Below are 24,461 nucleotides of genomic sequence, written 5' to 3' on the forward strand. Positions count from 1 at the left end.
GCCGAAGGAGCCACGGACTTTACGTCAAGTCTCCGGATTTCTTTTTCATTTCACCCGATGAGGCAGTGCTGCACGCACTTAATTTTTTTTTGTAGTTGGGATTTTGGTTTGCCGGATGTTTTGTCCGTTAGTCGGCCCTGGTAATAATATGTCCGCTAACTTGGGTTTTTTTTGTAAAGTAGTTTTTTTTAGGTTCCTTTAGCCGAATTTGTGTTGTCCAGGGTGAATGTGTGTGTGCGTGTAGTGAGGACCCCAGCTCATCCCACGTCCCAGGTGGTAGCTTGGAATACCACCTGGAGGGTGATGGGTTGAGCTGGGATTCCGAGTGGCACTCCTTCCTGTCCCCACCAGACTGGGGAGCGGTTTCGAAAACGCTCCACCCATTGCGGCGGAGGCAGGAGGGGTGTCCAGGGAGAATGGACGGGAGGCCTCAACACCCCCAACCAGTCCCAGGGGCAAGCCCCTGGAGACTGCCCCTGTGTTGCGACTGGGCGTGTTGAGACCAACCCGTGGGTGCCTGGAACGGACCCTAGTGGGCCAAACCTATCTCGGAGGGGGCCTTAAGACCCCTCCTCGATTGCGGTTGGGAGCACTAGGGCCAAGTATGAATGTGTTGTACCAAAAAAATTTTTTTTTGCCTGGCCTACTGCCTTCTGATGATGGGATGTCAGCGTTCCCATCACCACCTACATTGTTCATATAAAATTTATATATAACTAACCGTTTTCTTTTCAGCTTTTGAAATTTTTTTCTATTTTGGTGCGATCATTGATAAATTATTGCATTAATTCTCGCACAATTTTTTTTATATATAGATATATACATTTTTTTTTTTTTTCCTCTTTCAACAAACCATCTTCTGGGAACAGAAGTTTTTTTCGAATACTAGGATTTGACAAAGTAATTTTTTTTTCTAACGGATTATGTCGCGTGACCAGTCCTACGGGCAAACGGGCCGGAACACTCCGTTCGGGAGTGCGGGCAGTTTTCGAGGGAACCAGCACCGGGGCGGTGCTAATAGGGGGGCTTTTTCGAAAGCTAGGCGTCCTTTGGTGGTGCATACCCCAGTAGGGGGGTCCTACGGAAATCCCGCGGGGACTCATATAGGCTCAAACCGGAACGACGACCGCGACAAATTGGACATACCTGTAAGCACCAGCAATTTGAATGCATCGCTGCTAAACACACATAACATCTCGGGGCTAATGACCAATGTGTCGAACTATGCACCAGATGGAGCTGGTGCCTTACCACCAAATCAAGAGGTTGGAAATTTTGGGGACGCTACCAGTGATCAGGCGAACACTCTAGGAATGCAGGACGAAGCCACTCGTGGAGGCTCGTGGGTGGACGTGCTACACCAACTGTTTCAGGCTTCGCAGGAGGAAATGCGGAGAGAGATGGGCTCAATTAGAGCCAACATGGCCCAGCTCAACGCCGCTCTCGAATCCACGCAGCAAGCACACCAGCAACACAGGAACGCAAGTAGGATGGACCGTAACCCATTGCCATCGGTAGTACCGCCAATGTACCCGACTCCAAGCAGCATAGCAGTAAAACCGCAGGAGTGGAAAATCGCATTCGACGGCTCTGGCAGCGTAGCCGATTTTTTTTTTAAACTGAACACCTTGTGTGAGCGCACACAATGCACGGATGAACAAATAATGGCCAGCTTCCACTTGTTCCTTTCTGGACGAGCCGAAGAATGGTACTGGCTATTTACCAAACAAAACCCAAATGCGACTTATGCCTTTTTGTGCTACTCGTTAAAAAGAGAGTTTGGCACTTTGAAAACGGACCACGAGATCATGATGGAGATCTCCATGCGGAAGCAAAAGGCAAGTGAGTGTTATGACGTGTTTCACGCGGACATAATCTCCTTGAACGCGCGCTTAAGGGAGCCAATGTCAGAGCTTCTACTGATTGACATAATAAAAAGGAACGTCAACAGTAGCCTTAAGCTAATGCTTTTTAATGCGGACGTAAGGAACCTCCATGATCTACGCGATGTAGCACGCAGAGGTGAACAAGTGCTGAAAGAGAGCAAGCTGCTGGGAGCCATTTACCCAGGACGGCATGTAAGCGAAGCACGCGTGACAACCCCGGACGCGAAGATGGACGGCGAGATAGATCCCCAGATAGAGGCGCTGGAATATAGACGCAGCAGAAGACCAGACTACTCGGGAATCCAGTGCTGGAATTGCCAGGGAATGGGGCACTCCTATATATATTGCGAGGAACCCATAAAAAGTCCTTTTTGTTTTAAATGTGGGTATAAGGGTGTATTCACTCCTAAATGCCCTAGGGACCATCGCAGGCAGGGAAACCAGTACCCGAGCGAGAAGGCGGGGGAACCTCGTTCGGCTTCATAGCTCCCACATCAGCCAGTGCTCGAGGCGTCGTCCCGTGCGCTGAACCAGAGGGCGAATCTCTGCATGGAGGTGGTGAGCTTCCGAGGTGCAGTAGTACCCTGGCAGAAGAACCCTCGACTGTAATAATAACCTTCCCCGATAGTACTGACGATTCGAATAGTTCTGAATCCGAGAGTCGAACGTCCTCTTTCACGATGGGCGAGCAAATCAAAATTCTGCGACGCCAGCATAGGGATGTCGCGTGCCAAACGCAACTTTCCCCAACCCTAGAAGAAAGGGAGCATAGGTATGAACAAATAAGACATACCATTTTTGACCAATATCCGGTATCGGACAATATTTTGAAGTGTAGGAAGAGATACCACCGGAGAGTACAGGAGCGTAGACTGCTGCAAGCCACCACGTTAACGCTTACAGAGGACGAAAGGCCTCTAGTAAAGGCTAAAATTAAAAATAGTTTTCTTGTAGGGTTGTTGGACTCGGGAGCCAACGTCTCCATCTTAGGGAAAAATGGATTAGAATTCCTAAAGGATAACAGCTTCGAATATCAGCCTTTACATGCGTTCGTATATACCGCAGGCGGCAACAAGCAAAAAATTTTAGGCTCAGTATCTCTACCGGTCACTTTTAAAAATATCACAAAGATTATTCGTTTTTACCTTGTTCCCTCATTGCTCCAAGAAGCATACTTCGGGGTAGATTTTTGGAGAGCATTTGCGTTAGCTCCCGAAATATTCCCGAGCGTAGAGTGTTTAGAGACTAGGCTTGAAAAGGAAGAGGAACCTAACCTCCATGAATTGTCACCAGAACAGAAATTAGAATTGCGAAAAGTCATCGAGACGTTTCCTTCGTACGAGAAGTTAGGCCTAGGGCAAACTAAATTAGTGGAGCATCACATCGACACCGGTGATGCTGTACCTATAAAAAGCACGCATTTCCCCCTTTCGCCGCCGAGGCAAGCCGAAGCTTTTAGAGAACTAGACAGGTTACTACAGTTAGGAGTTATAGAAGAATCCAACTCCCCGTGGTGTAGTCCTGTAGTACTGGTCCGGAAACCAGGCAAAGTCAGGCTGTGCATAGATTCGAGAAAGGTCAACGCGGTGACTAAGAAGGATTCGTACCCCCTGCCTCATATCAACGGCTTATTGAGCCGACTCAAGGACACGCATTTTATTAGTGGCATTGATCTGAAAGACGCGTTCTTCCAGATCAAATTGACAGAGTCCTCTAAGGAAAAAACAGCATTCGCAGTTCCGGGGAGGCCTCTGTACCACTTCAAGGTGATTCCATTTGGTCTGTGCAATGGACCGCAGACTATGAGTAGGCTGATGGACAAGGCGATCCCTTCGCGTCTGCGAGAGAACGTCTTTGTCTACCTGGACGATCTGATGGTATGTAGGCCTAACTTTGAGGATCATCTAAAATTGCTAGCGGAAGTGGCGAACTGTTTGAGAGATGCAGGTCTGACAATAAATGTGGAAAAAGGTAAATTTTATCAGAAGGAAATACGCTACTTAGGGTACTTGATAGGCAGCGGGTGTCTGAAAGTGGATCCGGGAAAAGTAGAAGCAATACAAAACTTCCCGATCCCTAAATCCCCTCGGCAAGTGCGTAGGTTTGTGGGCATGGCGAATTGGTACCGAGCATTTATTACCAATTTTGCTGACTTGGCAGGTCCCTTGACCGACTGTCTCCGCAAGTCAGTAGGCCCGTTTAAACTCACTCCTGAAGCTATAGAGGCGTTCGAAAAACTAAAAGTAGCCTTGAGTTCGGCGCCTGTCTTGGCCCAACCAGACTTTTCCAAAGAATTCGTAATACAATGCGACGCTTCCAAAATAGGTGTTGGCGGAGTGTTGTTCCAGGTCGATGATGACGGCGCTGAGCATCCAATCGCGTTCGTGTCGAAAAAGCTGAATAATGCTCAACGCAATTATACAGTAACCGAGCTGGAATGTCTTGCAGCCATAATTAGCGTGAAGCGTTTCCGACCCTATGTCGAAGGATTACCTTTTCGGATTGTTACGGACCACTCCAGTCTCAAGTGGTTGATGACACAAAAAGACTTGAGCGGGAGGTTGGCGAGATGGTCACTCTTACTGCAAAGATACGATTTTAGAATGGAACATCGTAAGGGCACCCTGAATGTAGTACCAGACGCGCTGTCGCGTTTTGATGTTGACGAGTTAAGTTTCACTACCACGCCCGGAGAAATAGATTTAGTCTCTCCCGAATTTTGCAGCAACGAATATTTAGACTTAATTCGGACCGTCACCGAAAACGAGGAATCACTTCCGGATTTACGAGTGGTAGACGGTGTAATCTTCAAAAGAGTTAAGTTTCGTAAGGGGTTGGAAGTGGAAGAAGACTCGCTGTGGCGTTTATGGTTGCCAAAAGGGTTGACTGAGGAAGCAGTGAGATTAGCACATGACGCTAACCGGAGTTACCATGGCGGATGGCAGAAAACCTTAGAACGTGTTAGGCAGAAGTACTTCTGGCCGCAGCAGGCTAAGGACGTCAGGGACTACGTCCAGCGTTGTGACACCTGCAAAACAGTAAAACCCACCAATCAGCAGTCGAGACCACCTATAGGGAGTACCTTTGAATCCGAAAGGCCATTTCAGCGGTTGTATTGCGACTTTCTAGGGCCGTATCCGAGATCTAAACGGCGAAATCTATTTCTTTTCATAGTACTAGACCATTTTTCAAAATACGTTTGGCTAAAGCCCATGCAGAGAGCTACCACTGTTAACGTTATAAATTACTTCGCGTCAGAAATTTTTCCGGCTGTAGGGGTCCCTGAGTTTATTCACAGTGACAATGGTAAACAGTTTGCCTCGAAGGAAATGAACCAATTTTTAGTAAATTACGGGGTGACGCACGTGAGGACGGGGCTATATTCTCACCAAGCGAACGCATCCGAACGCGTCAATAGAGAAATTGTTTCTAAGATTAGGATTTTCCTGAAGGATAAACCTGACCACACTAATTGGGATAAGCATATACCCGAAATTTTATCAGTTTTGAGAAGTGATTTTCATACGGCGATTCAGTGTTCTCCATACTTTGCATTATATGTCCAAAACATGGTCCAGCATGCCTCAACGTACAACATTTTAGGGAAACTCGGCAGCCTTCGAGAAGACCAGGTTACGGTAGTAAGCCGAGCTGACAAGTTGACTAATATTCGTGAGCAGATCCGCAGAAATTTAGATCAGGCCAAAGATAGGGGAGTAACCACCTATAACAAGCGCTCTAGACACGTCAACTATAAGGAAGGTCAGGAAGTTTTTCGGAGAAACTTTGCCTTAAGTAATTTTAAACAGGGCATTAATGCCAAATTCCTACCCAAATACCTGAAGTGTCGCGTGCTTCGAAAAATAGGCAACGCATTGTATGATCTCGAGGACCTAAACGGGAAATTGATAGGTCGCTTTCACGCTTCGGACATTCGTCCACAATGAACCAGCAAACGTCTCCTTGCTAAATTACAATTTGATTTTTTTTTATATATACCCACCAATTGGACCTTTTTTTTTTGTCCGGGCGTTTTGGCGGTCGGGGACATCTCGCCCAGTATTCTCCCCTAGCACTGACCTCATAGGATGTTCACACGCGTACTCACCGAGGACCGTGAACACCCTGGCAGTCCACGCTTAAGGCGGACTAGCCTTTCGGAGTTTGGACGAGTTATCCATATCAAAATGTCTATACTTTTTTTTTGTCTTGCCTTTTGTGGGGGCGATAACCACTAAAACCTTTCGGAGTTTTGACGAGTTCTCCATAACAAATGTCTAATTGCCGCAAAGCCCTTTTAAACTAGGAAACAGAATTAATTCCCAAATTTGACTTCACTTTTTTTTTGATGGACCTATGTTGCCTGGCTAGCTCAGTCGGTAGAGCTTGAGACTCTTATCTCAGGGGTGAGTCGTGCCCCACGTTGCTTGTCGTCGAAGATCCCTGGCAGTAGCTTCCCACAGATGACCCGGTTTCCTGTTCGCTTCATCGTCAGGCCTCCAAAGCGAAGCCGGTTTGTTACGGTCTGCTGCTACGGTCTATGGCTGCGATCCACTTAGGAGCGAGTTCACGGGAACACGCCTAGCGGTGTGGCGAAGGTTGCGATAAATAAAAATATCGAAAAGAGAAAAAGATAGACCGGCCATCACTAGAAAAATTTTTTCCTTTTCCTACCATGAGTTTCCGCCGACCAGACACGAAAAATTAAGAAGAAAAAAAAAAAAAGAAACCCACTACTAGAAGGAGCGAAGGAAAAAACTACAATTGCTTGAGCCTAAGTTTTGGCGGCCCTGCGATTGCACAAAAATCACACACCGCTCAAATAGAAGCTCGAAACCCGGCTGAGAAGTGTGAAGAACGCGAGTGTGAATCCAAAAAGATATCTCCTACACCTGCACAATTAGAGAAAAGCAGATATCACGAAAATTGTTGCAAGAAGAATTCTATCTGTGCGCAAATAAGTTACGTTCTAGTACTTAATGGTTTTTATACTACAACAAAAAGCTAGGAAGAATCGATAGCGCAAGTACCGGCACAGTCCATTCCGGCGAACCTCTTTTCGTTTCGTCTATTTTGGGTGGTAATATACATTACAACGGGTGTGTTGTATTGGCACAAACTCAACGTGTGGAATATCCTGTTAAAGTAGGTCGGCGGGTCACAGGCACACCTGGCGAGGAAAGTACTAGTGATTCCGATTCAGATTCAGACGGCACTAGACTAGTGGTGATGAGAATCCTTGGGGTCCGAAGATAAACCCCTCTCCCTACGGTTATGAAGTACACCACCACTTTTGGGAAAGCCTCCAACACCACCCCCGCCTACCGGGCCAGCAGTACGCAGCAGCATTACACAACGAACGCCAAAATTATCACCAAGTCATCAGGGTCGTAAAGGTCAACACGGAGTTCTATTGCCACCAGGTTCACTTGATCACCTCAGACAGAGCGCAACAACCAAGGACAGTACCAACACCAACCTGCAACGACAACGTTTAAAGCAATGGGTGAGTTCGTTCCAAAACGAAATTAATATTAATTCCCAAAATAAACGCTCACTTTTAGGCACAATAAAATAAATTTTTAGATGATTACATATTTTCGGTAATACATTTATACTTAGAGTGTTTATAAGTTGTAACTAAACATTTAAATATGAATTTTAGTATTTAAGGAGTTGTGTTTTTTTTTCTTTTAACACGCGCTCCCAGTAACATTAACGTTTAGTTTCACTACATTAGGAATTTGATATATATAAAAGTAGTACATACATATAAAATTGTTGCACATTGGCGCGCGTTGACGCATTTAGGATGCTACAGTCTTAACTCTACTAGAGCGCAGTTCCAGTTGATTTATCTATTTACATACATTTGTTTTGCGTTTTCCTACTGCTAAATATTGTTGTTAAATTTGCCGAAAGGAGGGACAAAGTTAGTAAATGTGCTAAATCTTAATACATTTTCACGTTTAGAATTTCAACTAAGTTTAGAAATGTTTAAAGGAATTTCAACACATATTAGAAATGTTCGAATGTAGTTTATTGTGGCACATGCAAATGAAAATTTAAATCAGCTAGGAGCTTGCTGATACGAGAAAAGTATAATTAACGTAATTGGATACAATCGAATGAAATTATCGTAAATTGGAACTTAGAAAAGAAAAAAATAAAAATGTTTACTAAATACAATCCAAGGTAAATTGGAGTTTGGAAAACTATAATTTCAAATAGATATGACATAAGGAAATCTAATTAAATCCTAACCAAAAAGGAAAATTCTAAGTTAGAAATAAGAAAATGTAATTCAAAACCAAACAAAAAGAAAAAAAAAAGGAAATTAGGATTAGGAAAACCAGGCTTAGAAAACTAAAATTCCTGATAAATCAAAACACGCAACCTAAGATAACTTGAGGAACAAAAAGGAGAAAAAAAAAATTATATATAGGCAATTTTTTTTCTGAAATAACAACATGCTATACACATACCTATGTAAAAGAACACCCAATAAACCAAATATACCAGAAATAAAAGGAACTATAATAAACTACAATGCAATTAAGCAAAATTTAATAAACTAAACGATTACAAATAATAAGAATACAAATAAATTAAATAAAATACAATAAAATAAGATAAACTAAAATAAACTAAAATAGAATAAAGTAAAATAAATAAAATAAAATGAAATAAACTGAAACAAAATAAAATAAAATCAATTTCAATAACATTAATCTAAATATATTAAAAACCAAAAGCAGCCTACGATCAAACAAAATATTTTTTTCTCTTTTTGCTTAGGGCTATCCTTAAAGCGTGTCAAATAAGTCCTTAGACGTTTCGAATAAGTTCGTAGATAAGGGCAGCTTGGTTTGCAACAAGCACTTAAAATATAATATCGGAACGGTTGTAAGGAATATATAATGAATTGCTGTAAATAAATTTTGTAATAAAATGGGAATGCTGACGTCGCTATTTATTTAGAAGGCACTTAGGGAACAGGTAAGGGGCCACCGAAATTATAGGTGCGTCGGTGGCCATGGTTATTTGAGGGTGGGTTAAAGCACCGGGCGTCGCAACACCACCCGCGGCGCCCCTCTGTATATTCGGCCCTTTTTGTGTATTTCCCTTTTGTTTATTTGTCTTTGTATTTCAGCTTTTTTTTATTTCATTTTTCAGATTTAGTAACCGGTCGTTTCCGGTTCGGTTAGTTTTTTTGATCGTTAGTTTCTTTTTTTTTGAATTTGAATTTTTTTTTTAAAATGTTGGAAAGTCAACGGTTTGTCCGTGGCATCCGGTTCGACCGGATGTCGTTTTAATTTTGAATTTTAAGCGTTTTGAGTCGGTCTCTGCGCTTCTGTCGGGTTTGTTTTGAATTTGACAGCTGCTCGTTTTGATAGGCATGATAGGAACATTTTTCTGTTTATGGCGCAGGAACAGTAAGGTTGGCAAGGACCCGCCCCAGCCGACAATGACTAGCCACTGTGCACCAACATATCATGCCGACCGCCTTCCTTACTGCTTCCCTTGTAAATGCGATACCATAACAGATGGCGCCCAACGCCATTTGGTGCCTGAGGCGCTGTCGCGTTGATCATTCCGGGTCAACTTGTGAAGTTGACCATCCCACCAGTCCAAAGGTGAGCAGCCGCAGGAGCAGCCACCTGCGTTGCGGTGGGATGGTTGGACGGATCAAGTTGTCCGAAGTGATCATCGTTGACAGTTGCTGAGGGCGCCATAACAGATGGCGCCCAACGTGGCACCTAAGGCGCTAGCCGCGGGGGTCAGTCGGGCCAACCTGTGAGGTTGACCATCCCACCAATCCGAGTGCGCAGCCACAGAAGCTGCCACCTACGTTGCGGTGGGATGGTTAGACGGATCAGGTTGTCCGGGCTGGTCATCGGGGGCAGTGGCCGAAGGAGCCACGGACTTTATGTCAAGTCTCCGGATTTCTTTTTCATTTCACCCGATGAGGCAGTGCTGCACGCACTTAATTTTTTTTTGTAGTTGGGATTTTGGTTTGCCGGATGTTTTGTCCGTTAGTCGGCCCTGGTAATAATATGTCCGCTAACTTGGGTTTTTTTTGTAAAGTAGTTTTTTTTAGGTTCCTTTAGCCGAATTTGTGTTGTCCAGGGTGAATGTGTGTGTGCGTGTAGTGAGGACCCCAGCTCATCCCACGTCCCAGGTGGTAGCTTGGAATACCACCTGGAGGGTGATGGGTTGAGCTGGGATTCCGAGTGGCACTCCTTCCTGTCCCCACCAGACTGGGGAGCGGTTTCGAAACCGCTCCACCCATTGCGGCGGAGGCAGGAGGGGTGTCCAGGGAGAATGGACGGGAGGCCTCAACACCCCCAATCAGTCCCAGGGGCAAGCCCCTGGAGACTGCCCCTGTGTTGCGGCTGGGCGTGTTGAGACCAACCCGTGGGTGCCTGGAACGGACCCTAGTGGGCCAAACCTATCTCGGAGGGGGCCTTAAGACCCCTCCTCGATTGCGGTTGGGAGCACTAGGGCCAAGTATGAATGTGTTGTACCAAAAAAATTTTTTTTTGCCTGGCCTACTGCCTTCTGATGATGGGATGTCAGCGTTCCCATCACCACCTACATTGTTCATATAAAATTTATATATAACTAACCGTTTTCTTTTCAGCTTTTGAAATTTTTTTCTATTTTGGTGCGATCATTGATAAATGATTGCATTAATTCTCGCACAATTTTTTTTATATATAGATATATACATTTTTTTTTTTTTTTCCTCTTTCAACAAACCATCTTCTGGGAACAGAAGTTTTTTTCGAATACTAGGATTTGACAAAGTAATTTTTTTTTCTAACGGATTATGTCGCGTGACCAGTCCTACGGGCAAACGGGCCGGAACACTCCGTTCGGGAGTGCGGGCAGTTTTCGAGGGAACCAGCACCGGGGCGGTGCTAATAGGGGGGCTTTTTCGAAAGCTAGGCGTCCTTTGGTGGTGCATACCCCAGTAGGGGGGTCCTACGGAAATCCCGCGGGGACTCATATAGGCACAAACCGGAACGACGACCGCGACAAATTGGACATACCTGTAAGCACCAGCAATTTGAATGCATCGCTGCTAAACACACATAATATCTCGGGGCTAATGACCAATGTGTCGAACTATGCACCAGATGGAGCTGGTGCCTTACCACCAAATCAAGAGGTTGGAAATTTTGGGGACGCTACCAGTGATCAGGCGAACACTCTAGGAATGCAGGACGAAGCCACTCGTGGAGGCTCGTGGGTGGACGTGCTACACCAACTGTTTCAGGCTTCGCAGGAGGAAATGCGGAGAGAGATGGGCTCAATTAGAGCCAACATGGCCCAGCTCAACGCCGCTCTCGAATCCACGCAGCAAGCACACCAGCAACACAGGAACGCAAGTAGGATGGACCGTAACCCATTGCCATCGGTAGTACCGCCAATGTACCCGACTCCAAGCAGCATAGCAGTAAAACCGCAGGAGTGGAAAATCGCATTCGACGGCACTGGCAGCGTAGCCGATTTTTTTTTTAAACTGAACACCTTGTGTGAGCGCACACAATGCACGGATGAACAAATAATGGCCAGCTTCCACTTGTTCCTTTCTGGACGAGCCGAAGAATGGTACTGGCTATTTACCAAACAAACCCCAAATGCGACTTATGCCTTTTTGTGCTACTCGTTAAAAAGAGAGTTTGGCACTTTGAAAACGGACCACGAGATCATGATGGAGATCTCCATGCGGAAGCAAAAGGCAAGTGAGTGTTATGACGTGTTTCACGCGGACATAATCTCCTTGAACGCGCGCTTAAGGGAGCCAATGTCAGAGCTTCTACTGATTGACATAATAAAAAGGAACGTCAACAGTAGCCTTAAGCTAATGCTTTTTAATGCGGACGTAAGGAACCTCCATGATCTACGCGATGTAGCACGCAGAGGTGAACAAGTGCTGAAAGAGAGCAAGCTGCTGGGAGCCATTTACCCAGGACGGCATGTAAGCGAAGCACGCGTGACAACCCCGGACGCGAAGATGGACGGCGAGATAGATCCCCAGATAGAGGCGCTGGAATATAGACGCAGCAGAAGACCAGACTACTCGGGAATCCAGTGCTGGAATTGCCAGGGAATGGGGCACTCCTATATATATTGCGAGGAACCCATAAAAAGTCCTTTTTGTTTTAAATGTGGGTATAAGGGTGTATTCACTCCTAAATGCCCTAGGGACCATCGCAGGCAGGGAAACCAGTACCCGAGCGAGAAGGCGGGGGAACCTCGTTCGGCTTCATAGCTCCCACATCAGCCAGTGCTCGAGGCGTCGTCCCGTGCGCTGAACCAGAGGGCGAATCTCTGCATGGAGGTGGTGAGCTTCCGAGGTGCAGTAGTACCCTGGCAGAAGAACCCTCGACTGTAATAATAACCTTCCCCGATAGTACTGACGATTCGAATAGTTCTGAATCCGAGAGTCGAACGTCCTCTTTCACGATGGGCGAGCAAATCAAAATTCTGCGACGCCAGCATAGGGATGTCGCGTGCCAAACGCAACTTTCCCCAACCCTAGAAGAAAGGGAGCATAGGTATGAACAAATAAGACATACCATTTTTGACCAATATCCGGTATCGGACAATATTTTGAAGTGTAGGAAGAGATACCACCGGAGAGTACAGGAGCGTAGACTGCTGCAAGCCACCACGTTAACGCTTACAGAGGACGAAAGGCCTCTAGTAAAGGCTAAAATTAAAAATAGTTTTCTTGTAGGGTTGTTGGACTCGGGAGCCAACGTCTCCATCTTAGGGAAAAATGGATTAGAATTCCTAAAGGATAACAGCTTCGAATATCAGCCTTTACATGCGTTCGTATATACCGCAGGCGGCAACAAGCAAAAAATTTTAGGCTCAGTATCTCTACCGGTCACTTTTAAAAATATCACAAAGATTATTCGTTTTTACCTTGTTCCCTCATTGCTCCAAGAAGCATACTTCGGGGTAGATTTTTGGAGAGCATTTGCGTTAGCTCCCGAAATATTCCCGAGCGTAGAGTGTTTAGAGACTAGGCTTGAAAAGGAAGAGGAACCTAACCTCCATGAATTGTCACCAGAACAGAAATTAGAATTGCGAAAAGTCATCGAGACGTTTCCTTCGTGCGAGAAGTTAGGCCTAGGGCAAACTAAATTAGTGGAGCATCACATCGACACCGGTGATGCTGTACCTATAAAAAGCACGCATTTCCCCCTTTCGCCGCCGAGGCAAGCCGAAGCTTTTAGAGAACTAGACAGGTTACTACAGTTAGGAGTTATAGAAGAATCCAACTCCCCGTGGTGTAGTCCTGTAGTACTGGTCCGGAAACCAGGCAAAGTCAGGCTGTGCATAGATTCGAGAAAGGTCAACGCGGTGACTAAGAAGGATTCGTACCCCCTGCCTCATATCAACGGCTTATTGAGCCGACTCAAGGACACGCATTTTATTAGTGGCATTGATCTGAAAGACGCGTTCTTCCAGATCAAATTGACAGAGTCCTCTAAGGAAAAAACAGCATTCGCAGTTCCGGGGAGGCCTCTGTACCACTTCAAGGTGATTCCATTTGGTCTGTGCAATGGACCGCAGACTATGAGTAGGCTGATGGACAAGGCGATCCCTTCGCGTCTGCGAGAGAACGTCTTTGTCTACCTGGACGATCTGATGGTATGTAGGCCTAACTTTGAGGATCATCTAAAATTGCTAGCGGAAGTGGCGAACTGTTTGAGAGATGCAGGTCTGACAATAAATGTGGAAAAAGGTAAATTTTATCAGAAGGAAATACGCTACTTAGGGTACTTGATAGGCAGCGGGTGTCTGAAAGTGGATCCGGGAAAAGTAGAAGCAATACAAAACTTCCCGATCCCTAAATCCCCTCGGCAAGTGCGTAGGTTTGTGGGCATGGCGAATTGGTACCGAGCATTTATTACCAATTTTGCTGACTTGGCAGGTCCCTTGACCGACTGTCTCCGCAAGTCAGTAGGCCCGTTTAAACTCACTCCTGAAGCTATAGAGGCGTTCGAAAAACTAAAAGTAGCCTTGAGTTCGGCGCCTGTCTTGGCCCAACCAGACTTTTCCAAAGAATTCGTAATACAATGCGACGCTTCCAAAATAGGTGTTGGCGGAGTGTTGTTCCAGGTCGATGATGACGGCGCTGAGCATCCAATCGCGTTCGTGTCGAAAAAGCTGAATAATGCTCAACGCAATTATACAGTAACCGAGCTGGAATGTCTTGCAGCCATAATTAGCGTGAAGCGTTTCCGACCCTATGTCGAAGGATTACCTTTTCGGATTGTTACGGACCACTCCAGTCTCAAGTGGTTGATGACACAAAAAGACTTGAGCGGGAGGTTGGCGAGATGGTCACTCTTACTGCAAAGATACGATTTTAGAATGGAACATCGTAAGGGCACCCTGAATGTAGTACCAGACGCGCTGTCGCGTTTTGATGTTGACGAGTTAAGTTTCACTACCACGCCCGGAGAAATAGATTTAGTCTCTCCCGAATTTTGCAGCAACGAATATTTAGACTTAATTCGGACCGTCACCGAAAACGAGGAATCACTTCCGGATTTACGAGTGGTAGACGGTGTAATCTTCAAAAGAGTTAAGTTTCGTAAGGGGTTGGAAGTGGAAGAAGACTCGCTGTTGCGTTTATGGTTGCCAAAAGGGTTGACTGAGGAAGCAGTGAGATTAGCACATGACGCTAACCGGAGTTACCATGGCGGATGGCAGAAAACCTTAGAACGTGTTAGGCAGAAGTACTTCTGGCCGCAGCAGGCTAAGGACGTCAGGGACTACGTCCAGCGTTGTGACACCTGCAAAACAGTAAAACCCACCAATCAGCAGTCGAGACCACCTATAGGGAGTACCTTTGAATCCGAAAGGCCATTTCAGCGGTTGTATTGCGACTTTCTAGGGCCGTATCCGAGATCTAAACGGCGAAATCTATTTCTTTTCATAGTACTAGACCATTTTTCAAAATACGTTTGGATAAAGCCCATGCAGAGAGCTACCACTGTTAACGTTATAAATTACTTCGCGTCAGAAATTTTTCCGGCTGTAGGGGTCCCTGAGTTTATTCACAGTGACAATGGTAAACAGTTTGCCTCGAAGGAAATGAACCAATTTTTAGTAAATTACGGGGTGACGCACGTGAGGACGGGGCTATATTCTCACCAAGCGAACGCATCCGAACGCGTCAATAGAGAAATTGTTTCTAAGATTAGGATTTTCCTGAAGGATAAACCTGACCACACTAATTGGGATAAGCATATACCCGAAATTTTATCAGTTTTGAGAAGTGATTTTCATACGGCGATTCAGTGTTCTCCATACTTTGCATTATATGTCCAAAACATGGTCCAGCATGCCTCAACGTACAACATTTTAGGGAAACTCGGCAGCCTTCGAGAAGACCAGGTTACGGTAGTAAGCCGAGCTGACAAGTTGACTAATATTCGTGAGCAGATCCGCAGAAATTTAGATCAGGCCAAAGATAGGGGAGTAACCACCTATAACAAGCGCTCTAGACACGTCAACTATAAGGAAGGTCAGGAAGTTTTTCGGAGAAACTTTGCCTTAAGTAATTTTAAACAGGGCATTAATGCCAAATTCCTACCCAAATACCTGAAGTGTCGCGTGCTTCGAAAAATAGGCAACGCATTGTATGATCTCGAGGACCTAAACGGGAAATTGATAGGTCGCTTTCACGCTTCGGACATTCGTCCACAATGAACCAGCAAACGTCTCCTTGCTAAATTACAATTTGATTTTTTTTTATATATACCCACCAATTGGACCTTTTTTTTTTGTCCGGGCGTTTTGGCGGTCGGGGACATCTCGCCCAGTATTCTCCCCGAGCACTGACCTCATAGGATGTTCACGCGCGTACTCACCGAGGACCGTGAACACCCTGGCAGTCCACGCTTAAGGCGGACTAGCCTTTCGGAGTTTGGACGAGTTCTCCATATCAAAATGTCTATACTTTTTTTTTGTCTTGCCTTTTGTGGGGGCGATAACCACTAAAACCTTTCGGAGTTTTGACGAGTTCTCCATAACAAATGTCTAATTGCCGCAAAGCCCTTATAAACTAGGAAACAGAATTAATTCCCAAATTTGACTTCACTTTTTTTTTGATGGACCTATGTTGCCTGGCTAGCTCAGTCGGTAGAGCTTGAGACTCTTATCTCAGGGGTGAGTCGTGCCCCACGTTGCTTGTCGTCGAAGATCCCTGGCAGTAGCTTCCCACAGATGACCCGGTTTCCTGTTCACTTCATCGTCAGGCCTCCAAAGCGAAGCCGGTTTGTTACGGTCTGCTGCTACGGTCTATGGCTGCGATCCACTTAGGAGCGAGTTCACGGGAACACGCCTAGCGGTGTGGCGAAGGTTGCGATAAATAAAAATATCGAAAAGAGAAAAAGATAGACCGGCCATCACTAGAAAAATTTTTTCCTTTTCCTACCATGAGTTTCCGCCGACCAGACACGAAAAATTAAGAAGAAAAAAAAAAAAAGAAACCCACTACTAGAAGGAGCGAAGGAAAAAACTACAATTGCTTGAGCCTAAGTTTTGGCGGCCCTGCGATTGCACAAAAATCACATACCGCTCAAATAGAAGCTCGAAACCCGGCTGAGAAGTGTGAAGAACGCGAGTGTGAATCCAAAAAGATATCTCCTACACCTGCACAATTAGAGAAAAGCAGATATCACGAAAATTGTTGCAAGAAGAATTCTATCTGTGCGCAAATAAGTTACGTTCTAGTACTTAATGGTTTTTATACTACAACAAAAAGCTAGGAAGAATCGATAGCGCAAGTACCGGCACAGTCCATTCCGGCGAACCTCTTTTCGTTTCGTCTATTTTGGGTGGTAATATACATTACAACGGGTGTGTTGTATTGGCACAAACTCAACGTGTGGAATATCCTGTTAAAGTAGGTCGGCGGGTCACAGGCACACCTGGCGAGGAAAGTACTAGTGATTCCGATTCAGATTCAGACGGCACTAGACTAGTGGTGATGAGAATCCTTGGGGTCCGAAGATAAACCCCTCTCCCTACGGTTATGAAGTACACCACCACTTTTGGGAAAGCCTCCAACACCACCCCCGCCTACCGGGCCAGCAGTACGCAGCAGCATTACACAACGAACGCCAAAATTATCACCAAGTCATCAGGGTCGTAAAGGTCAACACGGAGTTCTATTGCCACCAGGTTCACTTGATCACCTCAGACAGAGCGCAACAACCAAGGACAGTACCAACACCAACCTGCAACGACAACGTTTAAAGCAATGGGTGAGTTCGTTCCAAAACGAAATTAATATTAATTCCCAAAATAAACGCTCACTTTTAGGCACAATAAAATAAATTTTTAGATGATTACATATTTTCGGTAATACATTTATACTTAGAGTGTTTATAAGTTGTAACTAAACATTTAAATATGAATTTTAATATTTAAGGAGTTATGTTTTTTTTTTCTTTTAACACGCGCTCCCAGTAACATTAACGTTTAGTTTCACTACATTAGGAATTTGATATATATAAAAGTAGTACATACATATAAAATTGTTGCACATTGGCGCGCGTTGACGCATTTAGGATGCTACAGTCTTAACTCTACTAGAGCGCAGTTCCAGTTGATTTATCTATTTACATACATTTGTTTTGCGTTTTCCTACTGCTAAATATTGTTGTTAAATTTGCCGAAAGGAGGGACAAAGTTAGTAAATGTGCTAAATCTTAATACATTTTCACGTTTAGAATTTCAACTAAGCTTAGAAATGTTTAAAGGAATTTCAACACATATTAGAAATGTTCGAATGTAGTTTATTGTAGCACATGCAAATGAAAATTTAAATCAGCTAGGAGCTTGCTGATACGAGAAAAGTATAATTAACGTAATTGGATACAATCGAATGAAATTATCGTAAATTGGAACTTAGAAAAGAAAAAAATAAAAATTTTTACTAAATACAATCCAAGGTAAATTGGAGTTTGGAAATCTAATTAAATCCTAACCAATAAGGAAAATTCTAAGTTAGAAATAAGAAAATGTAATTCAAAACCAAACAAAAAGAAAAAAAAAAGGAAATTAGGATTAGGAAAACCAGGCTTAGAAAACTAAAATTCCTGATAAATCAAAACACGCAACCTAAGATAACTTGAGGAACAAAAAGGAGAAAAAAAAATTATATATAGGCATTTTTTTTTCTGAAATAACAACATGCTATACACATACCTATGTAAAAGAACACCCAATAAACCAAATATACCAGAAATAAAAGGAACTATAATAAACTACAATGCAATTAAGCAAAATTTAATAAACTAAACGATTACAAATAATAAGAATACAAATAAATTAAATAAAATACAATAAAATAAGATAAACTAAAATAAACTAAAATAGAATAAAGTAAAATAAATAAAATAAAATGAAATAAACTGAAACAAAATAAAATAAAATCAATTTCAATAACATTAATCTAAATATATTAAAAACCAAAAGCAGCCTACGATCAAACAAAATATTTTTTTTCTCTTTTTGCTTAGGGCTATCCTTAAAGCGTGTCAAATAAGTTCTTAGACGTTTCGAATAAGTTCGTAGATAAGGGCAGCTTGGTTTGCAACAAGCACTTAAAATCAGGGATGCACCTTAACGTTAAGCTAATCGTTTATCAAAAAATTTCCACCGTTTCCGTTGAAACACTTCGAAATATTATCGATAAAGAAATTATCAAAATAAATTGTATCTCGTTTTTAACTGAAACGAAAAGCTTTCGTTAACGTTAAAAACGTTAACAAAAACGTGATACTTTATGTTTGAATTGTGCTGGCAATGCTATAGCAATGGTGAAGCCGTAAGGTGGCAACAACGAGCGCACATACACACACAAACTCTATGTAATTTGTTTGTGTAATTCGTTGGTGGTAATGTCAAAAATACTTTGAGAAATGTTCGTACTGTCAAAATTCATGAGAAAAGTTGCAATCAGCTTGGCTAATGCTTTCACCTTTAATGACTCCGCCATCAATCAGCTTTGCCAGCATAGTTTGAAATTAATAATCAACATAAACGATTTGATTTCGTTTTGATATCACGAAATGATATCGTTTCGTTGGTTAAGCATGCCTGCTTAAAATATAATATCGGAACGGTTGTAAGGAATATATAATGAATTGCTGTAAATAAATTTTGTAATAAAATGGGAATGCTGACGTCGCTATTTATTTAGAAGGCACTTAGGGAACAGGTAAGGGGCCACCGAAATTATAGGTGCGTCGGTGGCCATGGTTATTTGAGGGTGGGTTAAAGCACCGGGCGTCGCAACACCACCCGCGGCGCCCTCTGTATATTCGGCCCTTTTTGTGTATTTCCCTTTTGTTTATTTGTCTTTGTATTTCAGCTTTTTTTTATTTCATTTTTCAGATTTAGTAACCGGTCGTTTCCGGTTCGGTTAGTTTTTTTGATCGTTAGTTTCTTTTTTTTTGAATTTGAATTTTTTTTTTTAAATGTTGGAAAGTCAACGGTTTGTCCGTGGCATCCGGTTCGACCGGATGTCGTTTTAGTTTTGAATTTTAAGCGTTTTGAGTCGGTCTCTGCGCTTCTGTCGGGTTTGTTTTGAATTTGACAGCTGCTCGTTTTGATAGGCATGATAGGAACATTTTTCTGTTTATGGCGCAGGAACAGTAAGGTTGGCAAGGACCCGCCCCAGCCGACAATGACTAGCCACTGTGCACCAACATATCATGCCGACCGCCTTCTTTACTGCTTCCCTTGTAAATGCGATACCATAACAGTCTCCAAACCGGTGTTGGACGCACCCTTGGTAATTTTTTAGGTAATAGTCTAGTTGAGGGGTCGACTGCTAATACGCTACCAAAAATATCGAGAGAGGTGTCAAACGACGGGTCTTGACATCAGTATTAATAATCCGATGGTGGAAAATAAAAATTTTAACGCGTTCAAAAGATATTAACGCGTTCAAAAGATATTAACGAAAAACCGAAAACTAGACCCACGGGTACCTCCGAAACCGGGGGTCGGATCCATAGTATTTTTGCGCAGAACACTTTTCTGCGTTGGCGGCCTTCGGCCGCGCTTATAAAAAATAACCCTGGGCTACGCCATGCCAAGTCCGGGTGTGTGGTGCACAATTTTTTTTGTGGGTATGAACACAACAACAACCACATGAAAATCGCCAACTTCAACTGCAAATATCTCCGGACAGATATAAAATTTTTCTTTTCCGCCTTCGGATTATTGTTCTCGAGATTAATACGCGTCTTTTGACACCTCACTCGATATTTTTGGTAGCGTATTAGCAGTCGACCCCTCAACTAGACTATTACCATTTTTTATAAGCGCGGCCGAAGGCCGCCAACGCAGAAAGGTGTTCTGCGCAAAAATACTATGGATACCACCTCCGGTTTCGGAGGGACCCGCGGGTCATTTTTCGGTTTTTCGTTAATAACTTTTGAACGAGTAAAAATTTGTATTTTCCGCCTTCGGATTATTAATACTGATGTCAAGACGCGTCGTTTGACACCTCTCTCGATATTTTTGGACGCGTATTAGCAATGTTATTTTGTCGTATAGAATTACCAAATCGCCTAAGATAATGCGATTATCGCCAGTGAGTAGTGCGTTGATGTCAGGGCAGTATCCATTGGGGCAACAGGTAACAAGAGGGATGTAGATGTTGATGATTTCTAAATTTACATCGGGTGACCGGGCAGATGTGCCTTGACGTTCCTGAGTGTTTTTAACTTGATCTAGAAAAGGTAGAATATCTTCTATGCTTTTAACTTTTTTTAATAGGAATTTTTTAGAAGACCATTATGCATTCCATAGCATTTCGCTTAGTGGCAGAGGAGGTGGAGCGTGAGGAAGAGTCACCGAGAGGTGGAGAGGCGGAGACAACTGCGAGACGATATGAATCCTTTGGAGCTTCCTGAGAGTTTGTAAGTTAAACTTAAATGTTTAGCTATCAAACCCTTTTTATATATTAGATTTTAATAGGTTTTTAAAGTACTATAGGGTGAACAAAGTGGTATTTAGATACCTGTTAGATATGCTAACTAGCGCTTTGCTTCCAGTAAAACAATTCGCAGTACCACCAATCGTTAAACTGAGTGGGTGCTTGCGTTTTTTTGCTGAAGGAGGTTACCAAACTGGAGTAGGAAAAGACTCCGATGTTAGTTTGGCACAATCCACCTTTAGTAAAGCTCTTACGGAGGTGTTAAATATATTTGAGTCACAATTATGCCCCGAGTGGATAAAGGTGTGCGATACGGTCGATGAAAAAAGAAAAATGGCTATGGACTTTTACATTAAACATGGTATTCCTGGCGTCGTGGGTTGTATCGATGGCACCCATGTGCGAATTCTTGCACATGCACAAAATGCACACCTCTTTTATAACCGAAAAGGATATCACAGTTTAAACGTTTTGCTTGTAAGTTTGTCTTTTTTATTTTCTTAAATTTTCTGAAATATAATTTATATTCACATACTTATCTTTGCGATAATGACATGAGGATAAGGTATGTCGACGCTTCGCATCCTGGCGCCTGTCACGATTCTTTTATTTGGAATACCAGCGACCTACGTACCCACTTTGAACAGGAGTACTTGAGCAGAGCAAACAACTTCTGGATTTTAAGTAACATTTTACGAAATTGCACTTGTATAACATTTATCCTATGTTTACGACTCCTACCATTAGTGTTGTAAGTGACGTTAAGATGTTTGTAGATGCATAAGCACATAACAGGTCCACAATAATAAATAATCTCATGGAAAAGTTTCTGTGCGGACATAGAGTGCTCCGCAAGTCCTATCAAGGGGTAGCATAGTCCAGGGACTAATAAAGAAAAAGAACGGGGAATGGTCACGTTATAGTGAGGAGTCCCTTGGGGTGATAATGCCGGGGTGTACGTGGGGCTTATCGCCCTTTCCTTATCTTTGGGTTTTTACAGCGATTGTAAACATTATTCTATATTATGGAGTTCTTGTTTTGTGGACAGCCACACAAAAAAAACCTAACTCAAAAAATTAGAGGGGGTATGCACGATATCAATGCTTTACATTACGGGACAGAACATAGCGTTAACAACTGCAACCAGACTCAGTGCCTCGGGCAGCTTCAGCGCCGACCATACGGTCATAGTAATATAGCGTCATCAATCACAGGACGAACAGACTACCTGATTCCCTATTCGCACTTTGAGGGAGATTTGAAGGCCACAATAGAGGTGGATGGTTGGCGCAAGCGTGCTCAAATGGCGGACGAGGCGATACATGTGTACACAGATGGTTCCAAAGTAGAGTAAGGAGTAGGGTCTGCGCTATACTGAGCTGATCCGGATAAAGAGATCCTGCAAGCTACCATATCACTGTAGTGTTTTCAAAGCTGAAGAATGAGCCGTAAACAAAACAGTAGGAACACTGGAGAGAATAGCTTAAACCGCAGACGTGTCAACTTTTATATTGACAGTCAAGCAGCAATTAAGACAATAATCTCGCATAGCCTAGCGTCTAAATGCGTGTTAGAGTGTAAGCAGTCCCTGGAGGGAATCGGGACAGGGAGAAGCATACATCTATATTAGGGCTGTAAAGTGTCGAAGGTTGTAGGTCTTAAAACCTCAATAATATTCATTCTCTAATACCACAAAAATATTTATTTTCATTTTTTCATTAGGAGACGCTGGATACCCATTAGAACCGTGGTTGATGACACCTCATAGGTCGCCAGCGGAAGGCTCAAATCAAATGAAATTCAATGAAGCGCATGCAAAATGTCGAAACATTATTGAACGAACGAATTGTGTGCTGAAAACCCGCTGGAGGTGTACCCTAGGTGCACGAGAGCTTCACTATTCGCCGAAGAAAGCTGCGCAAATAGTGAGCGTTTGCTGTGCTTTACATAATGTGTGCATACATTATAAGTCGAATCATGATGTGACTGAGTGTGAGGTTTTAGATCCTTCGGACGCGGATCCAGTTTCAACAATTTCATCGCAATACACGACTGTGGCGCAAGCAACAAGAGCAAACATAGGAAATAGTCTATAACTATTTAGTTCAACAATTAACACAGGTAAAGTTGACATTAGATAGTAAGCCGAAAAATGTATTAAGGGGTTCAGGATATGGTAATGAAATGATATTAATTTCTTTCTCTGCGTAGCTTTTTAATATAATAACAAAAAATCTTTTTGAAATAGGTAAATTTTTAATAGTTATTTTTTTTTTATTATTTTAAAATAAACCCAACAGACCTGCTTGCTTTGAGGAAGCAGCGCCCGAACAACAAAATCAAACCAAGGAAGCATTGAATAATGAATATCAGATCGTTAATCATTTTGATAATTTTGCGGGGGTTTGGGGCTATTCAGGACACAATGTAGAGGGTATACGCTTTTCGGCCAATACCGATGTAATGATTAGTAAGTATTTAATTTTTAAATTTTCACTCACATTTCAATCTTCAAAATGTTCTCCATTTCAATTCAGACGGTTTCGGCATGTTTGGCGGACGCGGTGAATATACTTCCAAACTGAAACTTTTCGATTTAGGTGTTGACGGTGGCGGTTATGAAAAGGAGAGTGCACTTATGTATAAGTGAGACAAAAGAAATACCATTTGAATGCGCGATACGTGGTAAGCAACATATTATGTTGCCGAAACGCAGTAGCAGGACGTGGGTACTTGATATGGGGGCGCATTGCTGGACCATCGTCAGACTGTGGCTCATACGGCCAGGCTTCAGTCGTCTGAGGATCAAGTTGTCTTCAGTTTTAAACCATCGAAAAAGGCTAATAATGGTACGGACATAAATGCAGGTCAAATACCATCAATACTCTACCGTCTGATTACACAAGAATCAAAGCAACCAAGTGTAGCGGTCGGCGTGGACTCCCATTAGAGGACATTGATGACAATTTGTGATCGGTCGCACCTATTGGATGGGGCGAAGCACTGCTACAACAACAACAATTTGGATCCGGTACAAGATGTGCTACCACCACAATTGCAAAATTAAAACCATTATGTAATATTAGATGAATTGTCAATCTTTTAATTTTTTTAAATGCATGCATATTTAGAGCACAAAGCAAATCGAAAAAATTCGATAATTTTTTTCACTAAATATATTATTTTAACTAAATAATATTAAAATATAATAATATAATAAACAAAAACAAATAATTCACAGCAACAAATTTTTTTAAATATAGGTATTTATAAAATATTTCAAAATTCTTTTCAATCAAAAATTGGTTCAAAATCGTGCTAACTCAGAATCTGATCGAAGAACACCGTACTTCAGAATTTGCTTCAAAAATCCCCTGAGGATAATTCAATATATTTTGAAATGAGATCGGGCTTTTTTAAATGAATTTTTAGATGGGGCGAATTCATTTAAAAAACGCCCCATCTCATGTCAAAATATATTTAATTTATACTCTGGAGCTTTTTGAAACAAATTTTAAATTAGGGTGTTCTGCGATCAAATTCTGAGATAGGGCGTTTTCGAACCAATTTTGAAGTGGGGCGTT

General features: G+C 42.9%; 1 protein-coding gene across 2 annotated transcripts; it reads left to right on the top strand.

Annotated features, from left to right (window-relative positions):
• Positions 1–10,999: 10,999 nt before the first annotated feature.
• Positions 11,000–24,081, top strand: LOC137239915 (uncharacterized). 2 transcript variants are annotated; one of them, XR_010949544.1, is made up of 4 exons: positions 11,000–20,860; positions 22,600–22,998; positions 23,178–23,347; positions 23,415–24,081. XR_010949544.1 is itself a non-coding variant. In XM_067765719.1 (4 exons), the coding sequence occupies exon 1, from the start codon at positions 11,002–11,004 to the stop codon at positions 12,166–12,168; it is 1,167 nt and encodes a 388-aa protein (XP_067621820.1). In that variant the 5' UTR covers positions 11,000–11,001; the 3' UTR covers positions 12,169–21,354; positions 21,443–22,998; positions 23,178–23,347; positions 23,415–24,081. The 2 variants fall into 2 exon arrangements, 1 of the variants encoding a protein (XP_067621820.1); XM_067765719.1 differs by having other exon boundaries at positions 11,000–21,354; positions 21,443–22,998.
• The last annotated feature ends 380 nt before the right edge of the window (positions 24,082–24,461 follow it).

The sequence above is a fragment of the Eurosta solidaginis genome, chromosome 2 (genome assembly GCF_040869045.1).
Source record: "Eurosta solidaginis isolate ZX-2024a chromosome 2, ASM4086904v1, whole genome shotgun sequence".
NCBI classification, from domain to species: domain Eukaryota; kingdom Metazoa; phylum Arthropoda; class Insecta; order Diptera; family Tephritidae; genus Eurosta; species Eurosta solidaginis.